Source organism: Canis lupus, chromosome 11, assembly GCF_011100685.1.
Source record: "Canis lupus familiaris isolate Mischka breed German Shepherd chromosome 11, alternate assembly UU_Cfam_GSD_1.0, whole genome shotgun sequence".
NCBI classification, from domain to species: Eukaryota; Metazoa; Chordata; class Mammalia; order Carnivora; family Canidae; genus Canis; species Canis lupus.
Window position 1 is genome coordinate 56,606,147 of NC_049232.1, and position 20,119 is coordinate 56,626,265.

Sequence of the window (20,119 nt, forward strand, 5' to 3'; positions counted from 1 at the left end):
GAGTATTTTATACTTTATGTTCGATTTTCTTTTATTTTCTTATGAGAAAGTCAGCTCATGGAATTTCAAAAAATAAAAGCAAACAGAAGAAAAATCTAATGCATTTTGATAGTTACACTCACCTGGGGATGACCAAAGCTACCACTTTGGTATATGTTTAATTAGAAACTTTTATAATTACATATGCACATATACTCTTGCATTTCTTCATTTATAACTTCTTTCATTTCCTATACAGATGAAACTACAGCACATGTGCTTTAAAAAAAAACTTTATGGGGTATGATTTACATACAGTAACATACATTCCATGTAAGCACGTATTTTATTAGTTCTGACAAATTCATCCATCCTTATAACCAGCATCATAATACATAGAACACTTCCATCACCCCAAAGTTCCTTTGTGCCCTTACCTAGTGGGTCCCTGCCTCACCCTGGGCTGCAAGCAGTGACTTGCTCTCTGTCACTGTAGATTGGATTTTTTTCTCTGAAGTCTCATATTAATGGAATCATACAGTAGGAGTTCTTTCGTGTCTGACTTCTTTCACTGAGCAGGCTTTTGAGATTCATCTAGGTCGTTGTGTTTATCAGTTCATCCTTTTTTTGCTGAGAAATATATCATTGTATAGAACCACATTTGGTTATTTATTATTCACCTGCTGATGGACCCTTGGATTGTTTTAAGCTTTTGACTATTTTTTAAAGGATTTTGAATGAGAGAGAGAGAGAGAGAGAGAACACAAGCAGTGGGGAGGCGGCAGAGGGAGAAGGCAAAACAGACTCCCCGCTCAGTGGGGAGCTTGACATGGGGCTTGAACCCACAATTTGGGGATCATGACCTGAGCCAAAGGCAGAGGCTTAACTGACTGAGCCGCCCAGGTGCCCCTCAGCTTTTGACTATTAATGAGTAGAGCTGCTGTGAATATTTGAATAAAAGTCTTTGTTCAGATATGTCACTTATTTTAAGCAAAATACCGGCAAGTGCAATTGCTCGTTTGGATGCTAGGTGTCATGTTTAACCTTATAAGAAACTGTCCAACTGCTTTCCAAAGTGTTTGTACTTTTTTGTTTGCCCACCAGCAATGGGTGAGAACCCTTGATGTTCCATATCCTTGTCAACATTCTTACTCAGAGCCTCTCATTTTATGGGTGTGCAGTGGGCCTGTGCTGTGGTTTTAATTTGCAGTTTTGCAGTTCCTTGGTGACCAAAGATGTTGAGCATCTTATCATGTGCTTATTGGCTATGTGTATATTTCCTGCGGTCTTTCAAATCTGCTGCTCATTAAAAAATGTGGGTTACTTGTCCTCTTACTCTTGAGTTCTGAGAATTCTTTACATATCCTGGCTGCAGGTCTTTATCAGATATGTTAACTATGAATATTTTCTCCCAATCTGTGGCTTGTCTTTTCATTTTTTAAAAAAAACAGTGTCTTTTGAAGAGCAGCTGTTTTTAATTTTGAAGGCAATTCAGCTTATCAATTTTTCCCTTTGGGCTTTGTGCTCTTTGTATCCTATCTAAGAAATCTTTGCCTTCCCCAAGGTTATGGAGATTTTCTTCTGTTTTCTTCTCTAAGTTCTGCACTCCAGCTTTTACGTGTAAGCCTACAATCCCCATCAAGTGTATTTTTGTATATAATGTGAGGTAAAGGTTGAGGCTCATTTTTCCCCCCATACAGATATCCAATTGTCCGAGCACCATTTCTTGAAAAGACTATATTTTCCCAGTTGAATTACCTTAGCACCTTTGGCAAAAATCAATTGACCACATATGTGCAGATGTATCTTAGAATTCAATTCTGTTGGAGTGATCTATTCATCTATCCTTACATTGGTACCACACTGTCTTGACTATTGGTGGACCTCCCAATATTGAGTTAGGTAACATTCAAATGAGAGGGAAATACTCCCATTGGGGTGGTTTAAACCGACTACCCGTTGCCCCATGGTGTGACTTTCCCTGGCATAGGCAGACTCCCAACGGTACCCTTAAGGGCAATCCAGCCCCGTGATGCACTGCCTTCATGCACACGTGGTGCAGGGAGGGGCAGAGGGAGAGAGAGAATCTTAAGCAGCCTCCATGTACAGCTGGGAGTCTGACATGGGGCTCGATCCCAGGAATCCGGGATCATGACCTGAGCTAAAAGCAGATGCTTAACCTACTAAACCACCCAGGAGTCCTTTAGCAGTTTGTTCTAATTGTGCTCGCCAACTTCTTGAGTGAGTGGCAGGTCACAAAGGCAAGTCACATCTATGTTATGCTTGTGCGTCTCCCCCCCAGATCCCCAACACACACACACACACCCTGAGAGACTTTTATATTTGTCTGAAATGACGTCAGTGGCTGGCTAGTGATAGTGCTGCCTACAAGATATTTCAGCATTTGCCTATGTTCACATCTCTGGGCCACAAGGACAATTCACCCTGATTTCGAACCCTACTCAATCCTCTGATCCTCTTGACAAGGGCAGAGTGCTGGCTCCGGCAGCTCCTGGGCTCAAGAGTCAGTAGGCTAAGACCCCTCCCTCACTTCCCTCCCGAGGAGGGAGTACAGGTTTGATCAGAGCACAGGTTGGAAATTGAGCTTGTCATTTGGAAAGCTCCCCACCCCCGCGGGCAGGTGTGGCACTCGTGTCTGGATGGTGATGGTTCCTCACAGGCTGTTGGAGATGGAGCTGCAGAGGCTGAGGTTAGGGGTGAAGGAGTAAGGGGTTCTAAGGAAGTGGCATAGAGGAGGGTTTAGTGCAGGGGACCTGCGGGGCTTCATGAAGAAGTTGAGGAGGCCTACAATGACCCTCTCTGACCTTAAGCAGGTCTCCTTCTCTTGGCGGGCCTGCTTTCCCACCTATGTAGGAGCAAATTAGGCCAGGTGACCTCTAGGGTCCTATTCAGCTCTGGGCGGATTTGATGCTGGGAGTTGGAAATGCAAAGAAAGGAGGTCACAGGAGAGTTAGTGATATTGGCACAGGCGCACTGGTGGCAGCAAGCAGAGAGCTGGGCGGCGTTCCTTCAGGTGCCTCATTTTCCTTGTGCTGGCAGACGTGGAGCGAGGTCGCACAAGAGGAGCTGGGAGTGGGGCAGGCTGAAGGCGGTGAAGCATTTACTGAAGAGGCTTCTGTTGTACAACTGACACAACTGCTGACCTGGCATCAGACGGCTAGGTTGGAGTTACAGCTCCAGGGCTTCCCGGCTGTAAGCCGTAGCTTCTCTACTGTGGACTCAGCTACCTGGAATGATCCTGTGAAGAGCAAATGAGACAACCTGGAAAGAGCTTTGCGAACTCCCAAGTTCGTGATATTTATAGTTACTGAAGGGGAGTGGGCTGAGAAATCCTGGCGTGTGCAGTTCCGGATGGATCGGCTAATTACTGCTGAATCCTGGTTGGTTCACTTTTCAACCCTTGAGCAAGCCTTTCATCTCCCTGAGCTTCCTTGTGGGTACAGTGGGGGGATAACACACCCTTTTCACAAGATTACTCTGAGGCTGAAGGGGGCAAATGACTCGCAAGACCTTTCCAGCCCCGAAGACCTCAATAGGCCCACCGGCAGGACCGTAGAGGGTTTCACGGAAGAAATGCCACACCAGTTTGGTTGGGGTGAAGGCAGACTTGAGGGGAGAGTGGTTGGACTTTGCAACTGGAGGGCTTTGAGACTGCCCATCCCTCCAGGTTGTGTGACACAGGCAAGCTGCTTAGCCACACTCATCTATAAAGGGAAGTTCCTCATGGAACTCTTGGGATAAATGAGCTGTTGGCTGTGCATGTCGTATCGTGCCCAGCACACAGTCATTGCTAGAATTACTACTGGGAGAGTCCTGGACAGCTTACTTCAGGGTGCTATGCTTCTCTTCTCCCTAACTTCAGCTTTGTTTAGGAAACTGTGAACAGACCCTAGAGGCAAAAACTCCATCCTAGGTCTCGGAGCCAGGAGTTAATCCATCAGAGGCTGGAGGCTCAGGGCACGCAGGGTTCTGCATCCCGCACCCCCCACCCCCACCACTAGTTCTGTGGTCTTAGTGTCACCTGCTGGGCCTTAAGACCATGAAGGGAAGCTAAACTTAAGGCCCATGAACCCCTGGAGTCCATTTTGGATCTGCATAAAAATGGTCAAATAGGCAAGTTTTAATGCTCTGAATGGTGAGGCACCGGTTACGGGTTAGGGATCTCAGTCTGTCTTAAAGCCAGGATCAGAGCTACCAGGCCTTTCTGCACAGGCTGTAGTTCCCTGGAGCAACACACCCATCAAGCCACAAAACACAAACCCCACAAAATGGGGATGACCTACTTTCACAAACTTTCACCACGACAAAGAAAAGCAAACTCAACTCTTCTATAAAAGACTTAATATATTTGATTGCTTTAGAGAACTCCTTTCCGGTACAGATGTTTCATTTCATGAAAATGCTGCGATATAGATTAAGGTGATAAATTACAACCTGAAATTTCATTCTGTAAAAAAAAAAAACCCCAAAGAACAATACACAAGTGCAGCATGAACCCACGTGGAAATTCTGCAGGTTTTCAGTCTCCCCAAATTATAAAATAGCTAGTATCTCTATAGCCCATACCATGTGCCAAGTACTGTTTTTAAGTACTTTACGTGTATTTTTGTGATGTCACAACTACTCCATGAAGAATGTAAAATATTACAGCAGATGAAGCAGCTGAGGCACAGAAATTAAGTAATTTGCCTAAGGCTGTTAGGCTCTCAGGTCTGTACTCTCAGAAGTGATGAATGTGGAGCCTTTGGCTAGTGATCACTGATTGCTTTTTTTCAAAAAAAGAATTTAGCTTTTGGGGCACTGGCTGGATTAGTTGGTAGAGCATGGGATTCTTGCTCTTGGGATTGTGAGTTTAAGCCCCAAGTTGGGCTGGAATTTTTAAAAAAGTGGTAAAAAAAAAAAAAAAAGAATTTAGCTTTAAAGATACATTGAAAAGTGCTTTATGTTTATTTTACTTAGGCCAACAAGTAAGTAGGGAACTCTAAAACTGCTCAGTGCCACAAAAGGGCTAGGGTACATGGAAGAGGATCACACACAGGCTGGGGAGAGGAAGGTGGGAGGAGGGTCAAGGAAAGCTTCACAGCCATGGCATGGAAAGCAGGACTTGAAGGACACACAGTAACTGTGTCTAACAGGTAGGAGGAGCTTAACAAAATAACAATATGAACAAAGCCAACGACTCAGGTGACATGAAGAAACCAACCATACAGTAAGATGCACACCCACGAGTGACAATGTCCCATTACTTCAACACCTGGTTTACTGTTTCAGGCTTCAGGCTTGGCTGTCCACACTCCTAACAATACCAAACAGAACCCAGAGGCCCTTTTCTTTTCCTAAGATAAACATCTTTTATTGTCACATCTCATTGTGCAAAAATATAATAAATCATCTTTGTGAAGAAGTACAGAACATTCTTCTATGGATCCAGGCAAAGGTATGACTAATAAAAATTTCCTAACAGAGGATAGTGAATGCTTAGGTGCATTGATTTTGCGAACTACAGTGACCCTGTTCTCATTATGTGATGAACCCAAATTAATCAACTTTAATGATAATACACTTAAAACTATCAAAACCAAGTAAGGCACACGAGGACTCAAAATTTGTAGGCAAAGCAACAATAGCCTAGAAAAAACAGAATTGAAAGATTCTGGTGAATATGGAATTGCATCATTTTTATATATTAACACTGGTAAGACATGAAATAATTAAAGGATAAACAGGATTTTGTTTTTCTGAAAAAGTAGATGGGAAGGTGTGGTGCATAGGAAAGTGGCTCAGATTCAAGATTCAATTGTATTTTTCTTTTAATTGCTTCCACAATGGACTCTAGGTTTCTTTTTAGGTCTCAGAAATGAGTCTGCAATCTACAAAAAATGATACTAACGAATACAGCACAAATTCCTTTAAAAAAAAGTCTGATTATACCAGCAGTTTGGTGACATACTGGTAGAGCTGTTCTGTAAAGGCTTCCGAGGAAAACTTTGCTTTCACCCTGGCTCTCCCAGCCAGTCCCATTGTGGCTTTTAAAGAAGGTTCATGGATGAACTTTTCCATTGCTTCTGAGAAGTGCACTGGGTCAGGCTCGCACAGAAACCCTGTGACACCATGGGTGATGGACTCCAAGGGCCCACCCGAATTAACAGCGATGACCGGGCACTGCATGTACATGGCTTCCAAAGGGACGATGCCAAAGTGTTCATGGCTTGGTGTGTAAAGCACACAGGTACAGCCGTGGAGGAGTGAGATTTTCTGTTTGTCTGAGAAAGACCGCAGGAAGGTCACACACTGTGCAAGGTCAGACTGTTGGACCATTTTCTTCAATTCCTGATAGTGGTCCACATTCTCCAAGACTCTTTCATCATAGCCACCTGCCATGATTAGATGGACCTTGTCCCAATCTTGGGATGTCAATCTCCCACGCAGTTTTACTAGGGCTTCCAGTGCCAAAGTCAGATTTTTCTTCCTTTCGTATCTGTTGATGGAGAGGAACAGGAACTTCTTCCCCTCGGGGACGAGGTCATCGAGCTTTTCGGGAGCAGTGGAGTCAAAGCTGGTGACATTGAGAGATGGGTAGAGGACATCGGGTTCTATGTGAGACAGCGACTTGAATGTTTCCTTAAAAATGGCAGCGGTAAACCGGCTGTTGACCAAGATGCAGTCGGCCATGCCTGTGGTGTATTCCTCTATCCAGTCAATCGGGGCCCTGTATAGGCGTTTCAGAAAAGAATCTCTCCTGGTGAGAAGCAGATCTGGGAAGTGACAATAAAACAGGATCTTCTTGCGCCGTCTGGCCAGCTTGAGCACTGGGATGCAGGCAGACACCTGGCCAAAGCAAGAGTCAACAGCAGATACAGACTGGTCAACTTGACTTCAACCAAGTCAAATGTACAACCACCCCCCTGCCTGCTAGTCTGTGGGCTCATTGTGGGCAATGCCTGATTCTGCTTTGTGCTCCCCTAGACTCACCCAGTACAAGGCCTGGTGTAGGGAGGGCTTGCAGACATCTGCTGGCTGTGTGCTAAATATTTAAGGCTGCAAGTCCAATGGTTTCCCTTAGAACAGCACTGTCCGATGGAAATAAAAATCTAGTAACCATATTTTTTTTTTTATTTTTATTTATTTATGATAGTCATAGAGAGAGAGAGAGAGAGAGAGAGAGAGAGAGGCAGAGACATAGGCAGAGGGAGAAGCAGGCTCCATGCACCGGGAGCCCGACGTGGGATTCGATCCCGGGTCTCCAGGATCGCGCCCTGGGCCAAAGGCAGGCGCCAAACCGCTGCGCCACCCAGGGATCCCTCTAGTAACCATATTACAAAGATTTTTAAGGGTGAAGTTTTAAAAAATATTTATCTAAAATATTATCATTTCAGGGACATCTGGGTGGCTCAGTGGTTGAGTGTCTGCCTTTGGCTCAGGGCGTGATCCTGTAGTCCAGGGATCGAGTCCCACGTCGGGTTCCCTGCATGGAGCCTGCTTCTCCCTCTGCCTAAGTCTGGGTGTCTTTCATGAATAAATAAAATATTTAAAAAATTGTATTATCATTTCAAAATGTAATCATTATCAAAAAAGTTAACGAGACACTTCACATTCTATGTTTCCACATTAAATCTTTAAAATCAGATGTGTATACTTACACTGTATCTCAGTTCAGACTAGCCACATTTCAAGTGTTTAATAGCTGCAGGTGCTTACTGGCTACCATACAGGAACAGAGTAGCTCTACTAGGTTTCTCCAAAAAGGAAGTGGAGCTCAGGCTCTGGAATCAAGACTGCTTGACCATGAGCAAGTAATCTACCCTTCTGTATGCCTCAGTTTTCTCTTTTATAACATGGTGACAACTGCAGTTCAAAAAACCCCTGTATTGTTTTGTGATTACTAAATGCACGGGTACATGTAAAATGCTTAAGAAATTAGCACATAGCATTACTCAATAAATGTTAATCGTATTCGTTACTAAACACGAACTATGTGCCAGCCATTACTAGAGACTTTCTTGTTGGGTAATCTTTACAAGTTACTTAATCTCTAGCTCACTTACCACCTTAAGATTTATAGAAAGATTTATGCCAAGTTTATAGGGAGTTTCACAGTTATAAAGTAGCAGATTTGGAACTAAACCCGGGTCTCCTACTTCCAAACTCTGTTTTTTTTTTTTTTTTTTTCTATTCACCATAGTCTTGGCTGCCTCATGCTTAATGACTAGTGACACATGCAGGATGTTTGGAAATGTCCATGTCTTAAAAAAGAAATAGGTTCTTAAACCTATTTCCCTTTCAATTTGCAAAGATTAAAATGGTTGATAACATCCACTGTGCACAAGAGCATGGAATTAACGGGATACCCTGTGGGAGAGCAAAATGACACAACCTCTTAGAAAGGCAAACTTGGCGATACCTATTGACATTTAAAATAAACTCTTGGACAGCAACTTTATTTCCAGGAATTCACTCAAAGGGCACGCTGACAGAAGTAGAAAAAAGGTACAAGAATGTCCATTACAATACTGATCTATTTGCAACACGCTGGTCACAAGGAGTGTTCTTTAACAGGTGAATGTATAAATTATGGTGCTTTTAACCAAAAGCAGATTTTCCAGCAACCATTGAGAAACATGAAATGAACCTCCAATATTGATAAAGATGTCCCGAACAGGAATTTTGGGTGGAAAAAAAAAGGGGGGGGCGATTTATCAAACAGTAGGTGTGTCATCCTCATTACTGCAAAGAAGATCCATCTGAGAACAGAGGCGAATGCGGGGGCGGCCACAGGCAGTTTCCGGGGGTTTACAGGAGAAACTGCTAACAGGGGCTACCTTTGGGGAGTGGAACTGGGATGGGACTTTCACGTTACACTCTCTTACACTATTTGAATTTTTGTTGAGTAAATGTTACTTTTAAAAATAAATTTGCTTTTTTTTCGGGGGAGGGGGGCGGGGAAAGCACAGCATCCAAAATAGCTAGAGCGCAGATTCAGGCGGGCATTATTACTGACTTCCTCCAAGACTAAAAGGGAGAGCAGATGTAACAGGGCACGGCAAGTCTCGCCTGCTCTCAACACAACGCTGCAGAGGAGCGGAGTGGCCTGTCTGCAACACCTGGAGGCAGTGCGAAGGATGCATGTGGCCTGGAGGTCGAGTCAAAGGAAATCATGCAAAGAGGCGAAGGACACACGGGTCACCGAGAAGTAAAAAGTGACTCTGCATGGACGTGTAATGCTCGCGTCCCTAGGGCGAGCCCCAAGCCCCGTCCACTTGGGAACCGCGCCAACACGCAGACGGCGGGGCCGCGCCAGGATCGCTTCTGCGGGCCCCGCAACCACGTGCAACCTTAGCGCGTCCGTAACGTTCGAGAACCAGCGTCGCTCCCGGAGCTCGTCTCCGCAGGTCAGGCCGGCGGCTCGGAGCCGCACGCCGGGGCGGGGGGGCGGGGGGGGCTCGGCTCCGCACTCCCCGCAGGGCGCCCTCCCCGGCGGGCCGCGCGGCCGCCTCACCTGGTCGCACACGACCACGTCGAACTCCTCGTCGCCGAGGAACAGCACGTAGAGCGCCAGGAAGACCATGCGCACGTAGGCGCACACCGCGGCGCCGCGGCCGCCCCAGCCCAGGCTGCGCGGGAGCCAGTCCCCGGCGCAGCGCACCTGCAGCCCGCGGCTGTCCGCGAAGCAGTGGCCGGGGTCGTAGTGCGCCGTCCAGAGCTTCACGCTGCACCCGCGCGCCTGCAGCGCCAGCGCCGCGTCCAGCACCAGCCGCTCGGCGCCGCCCACGCCCAGGTCCGGGTGCAGAAACAGCACCGACGGGCTGGGCCCAGGCTCCGGGTCGCGGCCCCGCTTCTCCGCCATGCTCGCGACGCCGCGCCAGCGCCCCGCCCCCTCCCTCACGGCTTCCGCGCATGCTCCTTCCGGGCCCCCAGCGGGCCTCTCTGCGGGGCCGACCACGCCTCGCGGCGCTTGCGTGGGTCAGGCCACGTCAGCGCAAGCCTGCGGGCGCCCAGTGTGTCTGCCGGAGGAAATTTCTCCCCTGAGCGTGGCTGTATATTCCGTTTGGTGGGGATCGGACTCTATGAAGGACGCTGCGACCCACAGGAAGGAGGCGGAATGTCTGTGCCCCCCGCACAGGCGGCTGACGGAGTCGCCTGTAACAACATTTGTACAGGCATCTGGTGGGACAGCCCAGGCGTCCCTGGAGCCAGCGAGGACCCTGCGAGGGGCCTGGGGGCGGGGCCTGAGCCAGTTTCTCCGGCCGCCGGGCTTTGGAGCACTTCAGCGAGCGCTCGTTCGCGGTCGGTGTCAGCGTCGGGCGCCGTCCAGCCTGCAGCATGGTACGGTGGCCCCAGCCGGCCCTCCTTGGCCGCGCCTCCCCGCGTCGCCCCGCGTCTTCCCTTCCCTTCCTTGCGCTCCTCTCGTGGTCTCCTTGCTTTGCCCGGTCTCCCGTGCAGGGGCTGGGTCTGGGGGCGGGGGGCGGGGGGCGTGCCGGGGCGCTCACCCCGCTTGTCTCCGCGTGTCTCTCTCTCTAGCCTGGTCCGACCCCCAGTGGCACTAACGTGGGCTCGTCGGGGCGCTCTCCCAGCAAAGCAGTGGCCGCCCGGGCGGCCGGGTCCACGGTCCGGCAGAGGTAAGGATCCCCGCGACCCCCCTGGCCGTGGGCTCGGAGAGGCGGGTGGGGCCCAAGGATTCGCTGGTCCGGAGGAGGAAGACCCCGGGGTACTACGAGTCACGGGGGCACAATGAGCCTCAGGCGACGTGGCCTCAGGTCTTTGGTGTCCCGAGGGGGAGGCGGTGTTTCCTTCCAACCGCTCTTAGGAAAGGCAAGTTGCCTGCTTGGAGAGAAAACCGATGTCGTCGAACCGGGTGTGCCTGGACCTGAGCTCTGCACTCCCTGTTTTGGCCTGGAGGACCCGTCGCACTTGTCAGAGGCAGAGCTCCTCTTTCATCTCCGCTTCTGCTCCAGTTTTCTCTCCCCTGCTGCTACCACGCATACTCCTTTCCCAGCGCCAAAACTTAAGGGTCATCGTGGATTTTTTTTTTTCTTTTTTTTCTTTTCTGTTCTGTCTCTGTTTAGTCATTTGCAAGATGGGACGGCACTCCAGAAGGTTCTCATCAGTTGTTTCCTTTCTCGTGTCCATTGTTCCGGTTTAGCCCCAAGTTCTCTCATCTAGACGTTTGCATTTCCTAAGTCTTCGCTCAGGGTGATTTCCACTCCAGCCGGTCCTGCCCTCTGGTTCTCTCAACACATCTTCTTAGGTTCTCAGTTTCTTGTTGCTGAACTTTAAAACAAAAAAAAGAGAAAGGGTGACTACTAATGCTCTAGTGTTTTTTCAGCCCTGCTGCCTCTCCTCTGGTGATGCAGCAACCTGAGCTAATTACCGTGGAAGCCCTAGACAAATCCCGCCCCCCACCCCGTTTCTATTTATTCTGCAGGACTAAGCTGGGGGGTTCTTGGGGCCTTCCCAGACCTGGAAAGCAGCAGGAGCTGTGAGGCTTCTCTTTTGTTCCTGGAGGATTTTGTTCTCATGTTTCCATATTTTTCTCCTTCGTTAGATATTGACAGCAATGGCCCATCATCTCCTGCTATGTGGCCTGACACAGTAAATGATGAATGGTTGAAGGAATCAAGCCACTCTCTAGTCTTGGGAGTTTTGAAGGAACCACAGGCTATAGGAAGAGGGAGGCAGTTACACTGTGGCCAGAAAGAAAGGGTAAAATAGACACCTAATAGAAATCGAGGAGATTAAAATGGGCTCTATTAACTTCTTCCTGGCTCTCCAGTGGAGGGATGGGAGGTATTTTGAGTACATTTGGTATTTCCAGGCGCCCTGATTATTAGGTACTCTGCATTGTTCCACGTGCCTGCAGGTATAAGAAATCTTTAAAGAGCCTAGACTGATTTCTTTGGGGCTCCTGTAATTCCAGGAGACTTTGAGAACACGCACTGCAGTTGGGAGGTTGTGGGAAAGCGCATGGGTCCTTGACCTGGCTCAGCTGATGATTTCTGTTCACACTGGGTTTACCATTTAGCTCAAGTTCTTTTTATGAACAAGGAGGAAAATATCAGGTACTTATCCCGCAGCTTAAATAATGTATATCCTTGTGTGTGAAGGCTCTTCTAAGTGTATGAATTGATTTGTAAATCCTGGTACTATTATGTTTGCTATTTGCAGTCAGTTTTCTCATAGAAACAGCCGTACAGATGGATTTACGAATTTCCAGGCCACCATGTAGCCAGTAGTCAATGTGTCTGCACTAGAGTTTGGGGTAAAGGCCATGGCAAGGTGAGATGGGGATTAGGATCAGAGTTGGAAGCACAGTGAGAAAAGTTGGTGGCACTAGGGTTTTCACTTCGGGTTTCTGACTCCATGCAGTGGTCGGTGGCACAGTGCTGTTTGGCTACGTCTGTGTGCCAGGGCTGCCTGCGTCACTCAGCTCATCTCCCAGACCTTCATTCCCTTGTGAGGGACACGTTCTGGTTGGGTGTTTCCCCACATTTTTTCACATCTTATCTCTGCCCAAGATCTATGGCCAGTATATCGAAATAGTGGAGACAGATTACAAAATAATTTTTTTTAAATGTATACTCCCGTTTTAGGACCTGGATTACAGTGAAAGCTAAATTGTTTTTTATCTCTTTTGTAGCATATACAGTAACTTAAAAGCATTTTAAAGGAGTCATTTTAAGATCAGATTATATGGATTCAGGGCTTTTTAAGCAGGGGCTTATTACTTGACTTCACAAAAATACATGGGAAGAGAAACTGAAATGCATTGTCCAAAGGAGGCACCCGTATGTGTGGGCAGGTGAACGAGCTCTGGAGTCAGAACCGGGTTCACTGCCTAGCCTGGCTCCCGGCTGGTTGCGTGGTCCTAGGCTCTTTACCCTTTATGAGCCTGTTTTCCTCGTTTATAGATTGGAATCGGTGACTACTTTGGGGTGGTTGTATTCATAGCATATGGCAGGTACTTATCTTAGTGGTTATCATGATCAGTGGAATAAAAGCAAGAATTTGGGTGCTAGCAAAGAAAAGTTTTTGTATTTTGTGGGCTGTTTTGTTTTTGGTTCTTTAGTAGCACAGTAGTAGCATATATTATAATGCTGTTGTAAGGGCTTCCCAGAGCAAGCTGTTTGTAATATTTCTTTTCTTACAGAAAAAATGCCAGCTGTGGGACAAGGAGCGCAGGTCGCACCACCTCAGCGGGCACTGGGGGCATGTGGCGATTCTACACGGAAGACTCACCTGGGCTCAAGGTGTAAGTCTTGGGGAGCAGACCTTGTGTTTCTTTTTGTCTTTTTTTTTTTTTTTTTTTTTTTTTAAGATTTTATTTATTTATTCACGAGAGACACAGAAAGAGAGGCAGAGGACACAGGCAGAGGGAGAAGCAGGCTCCGTGCAGGGAGCCTGATGTGGGACTCGATTCCGGGACTCCGATCATGCCCTGGGCCAGGCGCTAAACTGGCTAAACTGCTGGCTAGCAGGCGCTAAACTGCTGAGCCACTGGGGCTGCCCAGACCTTCAGGGTCCCACAGCTATTGGGCAGTTTGGATGGGATTTACGGTACATAAGAGTTTTGTTTGTGCTGTGTGGGCTCGTTTCGGTTTGCCTGTGTATCAGTTAGTTTAGAGCCTGCAATAACAGCTTTTCATGGATTGAGTGAAAGCAAGGGAAGATCTTTGTGTAGCTGTGTCAGAATAAATGATGGCAATGGAAAGAACTCGAGGGAAAACTGCTTAATTAGGTGAAATTGCTCTTCATTTGGTGTTCTGGTCCCACACTGAGATATAGGAGTAACCAGTTGAATTGGAGTTGGGTGATTTTTCAAAGATCTCCTGGAGGCTCAGGCCGATATTATCACAACCTAATGGGAGTTTCTGCATTAGGCTGTGTTACCAAAAGCTCTTTGGCCTCCTTGCCTTTGGTGGGTGGTGGCTAGATCCTGGAGGGTGAACTTAACCACTTCGTAAGTTCTTCGGTCCGGGAGTGCTCATTAGGTGATGGGTGATAGAAGATGGGTATCCAGGGTCTCCAGGCCTTGCTCGCCTTACTTTCCCTGGTTTCTGGTACCGTGTGGCAGAGCTAATCCTGCAGGTCTCTTAGCATGAGGCTCTAGAACACCACGGCTTATGCCATTTGCTGCTTAAACCCAGTGGCTGAGGAATTGGAATAATGATGCACTCCTGTTTGCATAGCGCCTCTGTTCACAGAGGCAGTTATGTGTGGAAGCCATACAGCAGGGGCTGGAACTATGTCTTCTGACTGTTCAGGCCCATGCTCTTTCCATACTGCTTGTCTGGTAGAAAGACAGACTTATTTGGATTAATTTAATTAACTTGACTTGTAGCTTGACTTGGATCACAAACGTAGTTGACGAAGACTTCCCTAGAATTCTTGAGATTTGGTTTTATTCATTGATTTTTTTTTTTTTTTAACTGTTCTATTGAAGACTTGTAAGGTGAGGATGAGTTTGAGAAATCATTCCTGGGGTTGGTGTGTGTGTGTGTGCATTAGTGGTATTAAAAACCTTTGCTCTTTGTTTCAAGGTAATTTTTGTGGGTTATTCAGAGAGAAATTTTGAAGCCCCTTGTTCTTCAGGGTCTCCAGGGGTCTACTTTACACACTTCTCAAGAGGTTGGTCAAACCTGTTCTCATGGGGGTGTCTGGCCTACGCCAGCTCTTAGCTTTTGTGCTCTTGAGCAGCCAGGCAGGCTTCCGCTACTTCTCGAGTCCTCCCAGGATAGAAGCTGTTCTTGAAGTGTCCTAAACCACAGTTTATCATCAGTAAGAGAGATGTTTTTGATGAAAAGACGCTGTGGGAATTTATATCTACAGACCTACATGTTGGAGCTTATTGCTGGTTCTTAGGAGTTGAGAATTTTTTTTTTCCGCTGATAATAGGATCTCCTAGGAGATTACTATAAGCTTTCATTGTGTTTGTATTAACTTACTTAATACCTCAGCAACCCGATGGGGGAGGCACTGAGATTATCCCCATTTTAGAGATGAGGAAAATGAGGCTTGAAGAAGGCAAGTAACAGGGCCACAGTCACCGCTCAGGGGTGACGGTTGGTTCCCAGACTCCAGCTCTCTGGGAGCTGCACTCCCAGCTTCATGCTCTGTGTCTCATGTTGCTCTAATGTTGCACCAAAGTAGGGGTGTGATGAAATGTAACTCGATGAGGATTACTTCCCATGTACTTTTAAATTTGTTTATTCCCACAATTGTACAGATTTTGGAAGAATAGAACAGTGTAGCAAGGACTTTGATCTCTGTGCGTTGTTCATCGGCCACTAGTGGACTCTGTTACTCCACTGCCTTCACTGTAAAGATTTCTGGGGTCTTTTCCCTTGTCTGCTACCCAGTTGTATCTGAGAGGTGCGGTGACATCTCGAATTTTCCACCTTGGTGTTGGCAGGCAAGTCACAAAGGAAGGACCATAACGTTTCATCATAGTCAGCATCCATAGGTTGTGTGAGATCAAGGGGTTCTCTTTTTAAGAAACCCATGTACTGATTTCTCAGCTTGAAAAGCAGTTGATTTAGGGAAGGGCTGATGAGTAAAACCAATTTCCTTCCTGTATTAAACTCAGAGATACAACCAGATGGGAACCTTAAAGAGAAAGAGTGAGCAATATGTATCAAATCAGAAAACCCGAGTTCAGGTCTCTCCTTTCTGTTCTGGCTATGTGTTCTTAGGCAAGTAATAATCTCTGAGCTTCAGTTTTCCTTGTTGATAAAATGAGGTTAATATTTGTTTGTCCTGGGTCACGAGTTTGTTTATCAAGTGAGTTTCTAACTTACAATGTGATATGTGTCTTTGTATGCTTAGTGCCTTCTAGCTAGACAATGAAGGTTGTCCTCGTTTTATTTACTTATTTATTTTTAAATGATTTCATTTATTCATTTGAGAGAGAAAGAACATGCGTACAGAGAGGGAGAGGGAGAAGCAGACTCCCCGCTGAGCAGGGAGCCAGGGCCCTGGGATCCTGACCTGAACTGAAAGCAGACACAACTGACTGAGCCACCCCAGTGCCCCAGTGAAGGTTTTCTGTAAATAAATATTCATTTGAAATCATAGTTCAGCATTTGGGTTATTTGCACTTAAAGAGTCTGGAGAATTTTTCTTGTTATTTTTTATTACGGAAAATATCAAATATGTGAAATTAGAGACACTAGTGTCTTCAATACATCAAATCATTTTATTTGTATATTTTTTAGTACATTCTACTAAAAAAATAAGGATTTCTCCTTTCTGAGTAATCACAATGCCATCCCCACAGCCTCAAAATACCCAGAATAATAATTTGGAGAATATTATTAAATGTCGTAAATGATACCCCTTAGATGAATCTTAGGGTACTCCCTCTGTTTTATCCCCTCAGCAATCTTTATTATTAACAGCTATAATAATGTATTATTAATAAAAGTAAGCATGCCTTCTCTTCTTACTTCCAGTGGCCCTGTTCCAGTATTGGTTATGAGTCTTCTGTTCATCGCTTCTGTATTTATGTTGCACATTTGGGGCAAGTACACTCGTTCATAGATTCGGCTACATCCATCTGTCTGTCATCTGAAGAAGAAGGAAAAAAAACTCAACATATCTTGGACCAAAAGCATAGTGATTTCCTGTTAGTGAGAAAGAAATATTCTGTTAGCTTATTGTTTTGCAAGGAACTTAACACGAATTGGTTTTAAGGAATCAGTTTTTTTCTATGGCTAATAAACTTTTTAATTCATTTATACGAAGTCTCATTGCTGATACCTAACCACCACGTCCCTTAGTCCCTCTGCCTTTAGATTTACCAGTGAGTATGGAGAAAACGTGTTGGGGTGATTGTTTTCTTTGTTGGACTGACCATTCCTTGGGTGACCATGCAGTCACTCAAGTCCAACATACTGTTACTGGCCATGGCTTGTTTTCTCCTAGGTACTTCTGTCCTGGTGATTGTTATCTTGTGTGTTCTGTGGTTGTTAATGAGTGTGTCTGTGACTCCATCAGGGAGATCTGTGTTGAGTGGCAGCTGGTACCCAGGGAAAGAGACATAGGGATCATAAACCAGATATCTTGGATAAAATGCCTGCTCATTCTGTTCTTTGTCTCTGAAACTGTAGATAATATTTTTGCCCCTTCTCTTTCTCAGTTCTTAATTCTGAGAGAATTTTTGAACTTCCATTTTTAATTTTTAATTTCCATTTTTGAAATCACTATAGTTGCTAAAACGGTTTTGAAAGAATTTATTTGGTAAATCGGATTTATTAAATAAAATTTTGTTTTCATTTGGAAAATTAAAGACCTTGATAATCAGAGTGAGGTACTAGCATTTTAAAACTGAGTTGATATAATTCCAACCCAAAGTAAAAGAGTTTAAAGTTTCACTTAGCTTATGTTGCCTTTCTGGGTATAAGCATTCAGTCTCTGTAGACCCTAGGAATCGCCAAGAATAGCTCAGGGCGCATACTGCAGGAGCCTAGGACTCTAAGCCAGAATTTCTGAAGAGTAAGAAATGCCCTAGTTGTTCAGCAGAATCACAAAATGAAGAGGTGTATTAGTTGAAAAATATATGATTTTAAAAACGTCTTTCTCAAGTCTATTTAAGGAAAACTTCCTAGAACAGTGAAGCAGCTTCATAAGTATATTTCTTGACTTCTGGCTGCAGGGTAATTTTAGGTTGGGATGTATCTTAAAGAGTATGTATCTTAAAAAAGAGTTTCTAAGGCAGTATATGGGTTAGTGTGCTCTTATAAATCCAAACAAATGGGAGATTATTGGGGGGAAATGATGAAAAACTGGTTCCTTTGGATCCTGGGCACTGCTCATTGCATAAAAATGCAGCAGCCGTCTTCATTTTGAAATTCAGGGGAAAAAGTTTCACTGGGAAGAAATTAAAGACTATATTATCTTTAATGGAATTTTTTTCTCTGATATTCAGGTTGATGGTTCCAGTAACAGCTAAAAGTTATGTATTTAATTTTCAGAAGAAATCTGTACCTCAGTCCAGAAGAGGGGTCTTTTTCTTCCCTCTGGGGGAGATGCTGAAGCCACTTGGAGGAGCTATTTGATGGTGAGGGTTACGTCCTCTTCACTGCAAGATGCTGCCTTTTAGCCCCATCTGCCTCGCAGGGCTCCAGTGGGCTGGTGGCTGAAAGTCCTGGGATTTTCTGAGCTAGTGAATTATAAGAAAATGCTAGTTTTCAGTGGCAGAGTAGGAGATGCTTCATTCAGCAGAAAGAAAAATGGTGGTTGGGCATAAAAATATACAGCATCTATTATGTTACAAGGCTACTGTTGGCTCTGATAATACAATGCTAATACCATAACTGAGAATCTCAGTGTTCAAGCTGTTCCTTTCTCTTTTCTTTATCATTTTTAAAAACGGGCAAAATACACATAATGTAAAACGTGCCAACTTAACCATTTTAAGTGTGTAGGTGCAGGTATTAAGCACATGCATGTTGTGCGACTATTGCCACCATCCGTCTCCAGAACTCTTTTATCTTGCAAAACTGAAACTCTAAGTCCCTCAAATAAAAACTGCCCTCTTCTCTTCCCCTCAGCCCCTGGCAACAGCCATTCTACTTTCTGTCTCTGAATTTGACTCTCTAAGCACCTTGTAGGAATGGAACCATAGAGTATTGTGCCCTTTTATGACTGGCTTATCCAATTTAGTATAATATCCTCAAGATTCACCCATGTTGTAGCATATGTTTAGAGTTCTTTTTGTCAGCCTTTTTTTAAGGCTGAATGACGTTCCTTTGTGTCTATATACCACCTTTCGTGTTCCTTTCTTTTAAAATCGAGATTTCCAAACTGATGCTTCTTGAATCCTAGGGGACCATGAGCCATTCATAATTCTGAAAGCCTAACAAATTAGATCTTTATTTGTATTAAGTCTACATTGGCCCAAAGAATTCTCAAATCCCCTTCACTATGGGCTCTAATTCTAGTCACTTCCGAATGATTATAAGCCACTGCATGTTAAGCGAAAGGGCTGAGTGATTGAAACTGGGACGATGAATTAATAACTGCAGTTTGGGCTGAGCCTTTTAAGTCATTGGGGAAAGGGCCCAAGAGTCCCTGAGACTGAGGGATTGAAAGATGAGGATCCCTGGGTCCACTAGGAGCCTGAGAACACATTCCAGTAATGCTGGGTGAGAGATCTGTTCCTGGGAGAGGGAAAATATGCCATAGCTTTTATTTTCGCACGTGGCTCAGTCTAGACTCTAGTTTTTTTTTTTCCAGGTGCTGAGGTCCTCATAGAATTGAAAAAGATGATCTGAAATGTTACAAATGTTGGCATTAAGATAAAAAGGACCAAAATGTCTATAAAGCTGGCTTCATTCAATAGAAAATCCTGTACAGTATGTGGACTTTCTCTGGGCATGGTGTCCTGCTCTTGATTCCTGCAAAGTGCTATTATCACCCCTCACTTCACGTGCTGTGGGAGGAGGGTTCAGGCCAGGACCAAGTTTGTTCGTTTCTGGGGCCACTACTAAGACGTCCCAGGGTAGTGCACTTACTACCCCATCTTGCAGACTTGGAGGTGTACCTGACCTGGGTTCAACTCCTACAGTTAGCCCTACATTTTATCAGTTGTGAGGTCGTGCTTGGCTCCCTTCTTTCCTCTGCCCTCATTTGTCTCATGTAAATGCCCATGGGTATGATGATTCCCAGCAGGATTAAATGAGAAAAGATCTAAGAGCGCCTTGTTAATTTGTTAGCTAATGGTTAACAAGTGCTTATTTTCAATAATTTCAGAGATGTAGGTTTGAGGGTGATGGAAGGAAACCACAATAGAGCTTCCACAATATAGCTTTTAAAAATAACGACTCTTAAGACCATGCCACACTATGATTTAGTGTTATTCTAGGCATTACTTAGCTTTAGTTTGAGGTTTTCGATTCTGCGGAAGGAGTTGAATTCTCAGGAATTGCCCTTCTAAGCTTTGTTCGTAGTATGGAACTTTTGTGTTTGTGGAGAAAGCATAGTGTTTATTCACTCAACAAGCATTTATGGATCACTCTGTGCCATGCTCTTCTATCGGGGTTTTTGAAATAACCTGTTGAGATCACTCTCAGTTTAAAAGGGCTGAGCATTTGGATCCTTGCCCCATCTGGGGCTATGGACTCTA

At 45.4% G+C, this 20,119-nt stretch overlaps 2 protein-coding genes across 3 annotated transcripts; one reads left to right on the forward strand and one right to left on the reverse strand.

Moving 5' to 3' along the window:
- Positions 1–5,326: 5,326 nt before the first annotated feature.
- ALG2 (ALG2 alpha-1,3/1,6-mannosyltransferase) lies at positions 5,327–9,859 on the reverse strand. 2 transcript variants are annotated; one of them, XM_038552927.1, is made up of 2 exons: positions 9,644–9,859; positions 5,327–6,828 (listed from the first exon to the last, which is right to left on the reverse strand). In XM_038552927.1, the coding sequence occupies exons 1-2, from the start codon at positions 9,842–9,844 to the stop codon at positions 5,926–5,928; spliced, it is 1,104 nt and encodes a 367-aa protein (XP_038408855.1). In that variant the 5' UTR covers positions 9,845–9,859; the 3' UTR covers positions 5,327–5,925. The 2 variants fall into 2 exon arrangements, with proteins under 2 accessions (XP_038408855.1, XP_038408854.1); XM_038552926.1 differs by having other exon boundaries at positions 9,497–9,859.
- A 360-nt stretch (positions 9,860–10,219) lies between these two features.
- SEC61B (SEC61 translocon subunit beta) lies at positions 10,220–16,729 on the forward strand. Its single transcript, NM_001003326.1, is given in 4 exon segments — positions 10,220–10,323; positions 10,519–10,616; positions 13,145–13,246; positions 16,446–16,729. Coding segments are annotated over 4 exon segments (291 nt in total). The 5' UTR covers positions 10,220–10,320; the 3' UTR covers positions 16,534–16,729.
- Positions 16,730–20,119: the final 3,390 nt, after the last annotated feature.

What these genes read in the sequence shown, in the direction of transcription:
- ALG2 (XM_038552926.1), bottom strand. Translation starts at nt 9,844, where the DNA reads ATGGCGGAGAAGCGGGGCCGCGACCCGGAGCCTGGGCCCAGCCCGTCG. An exon ending in ACGTGGTCGTGTGCGACCAG is followed by an intron (nt 6,829 to 9,496) that starts GTGAGGCGGCCG and finishes TGCTTTGGCCAG; the next exon opens with GTGTCTGCCTGCATCCCAGT.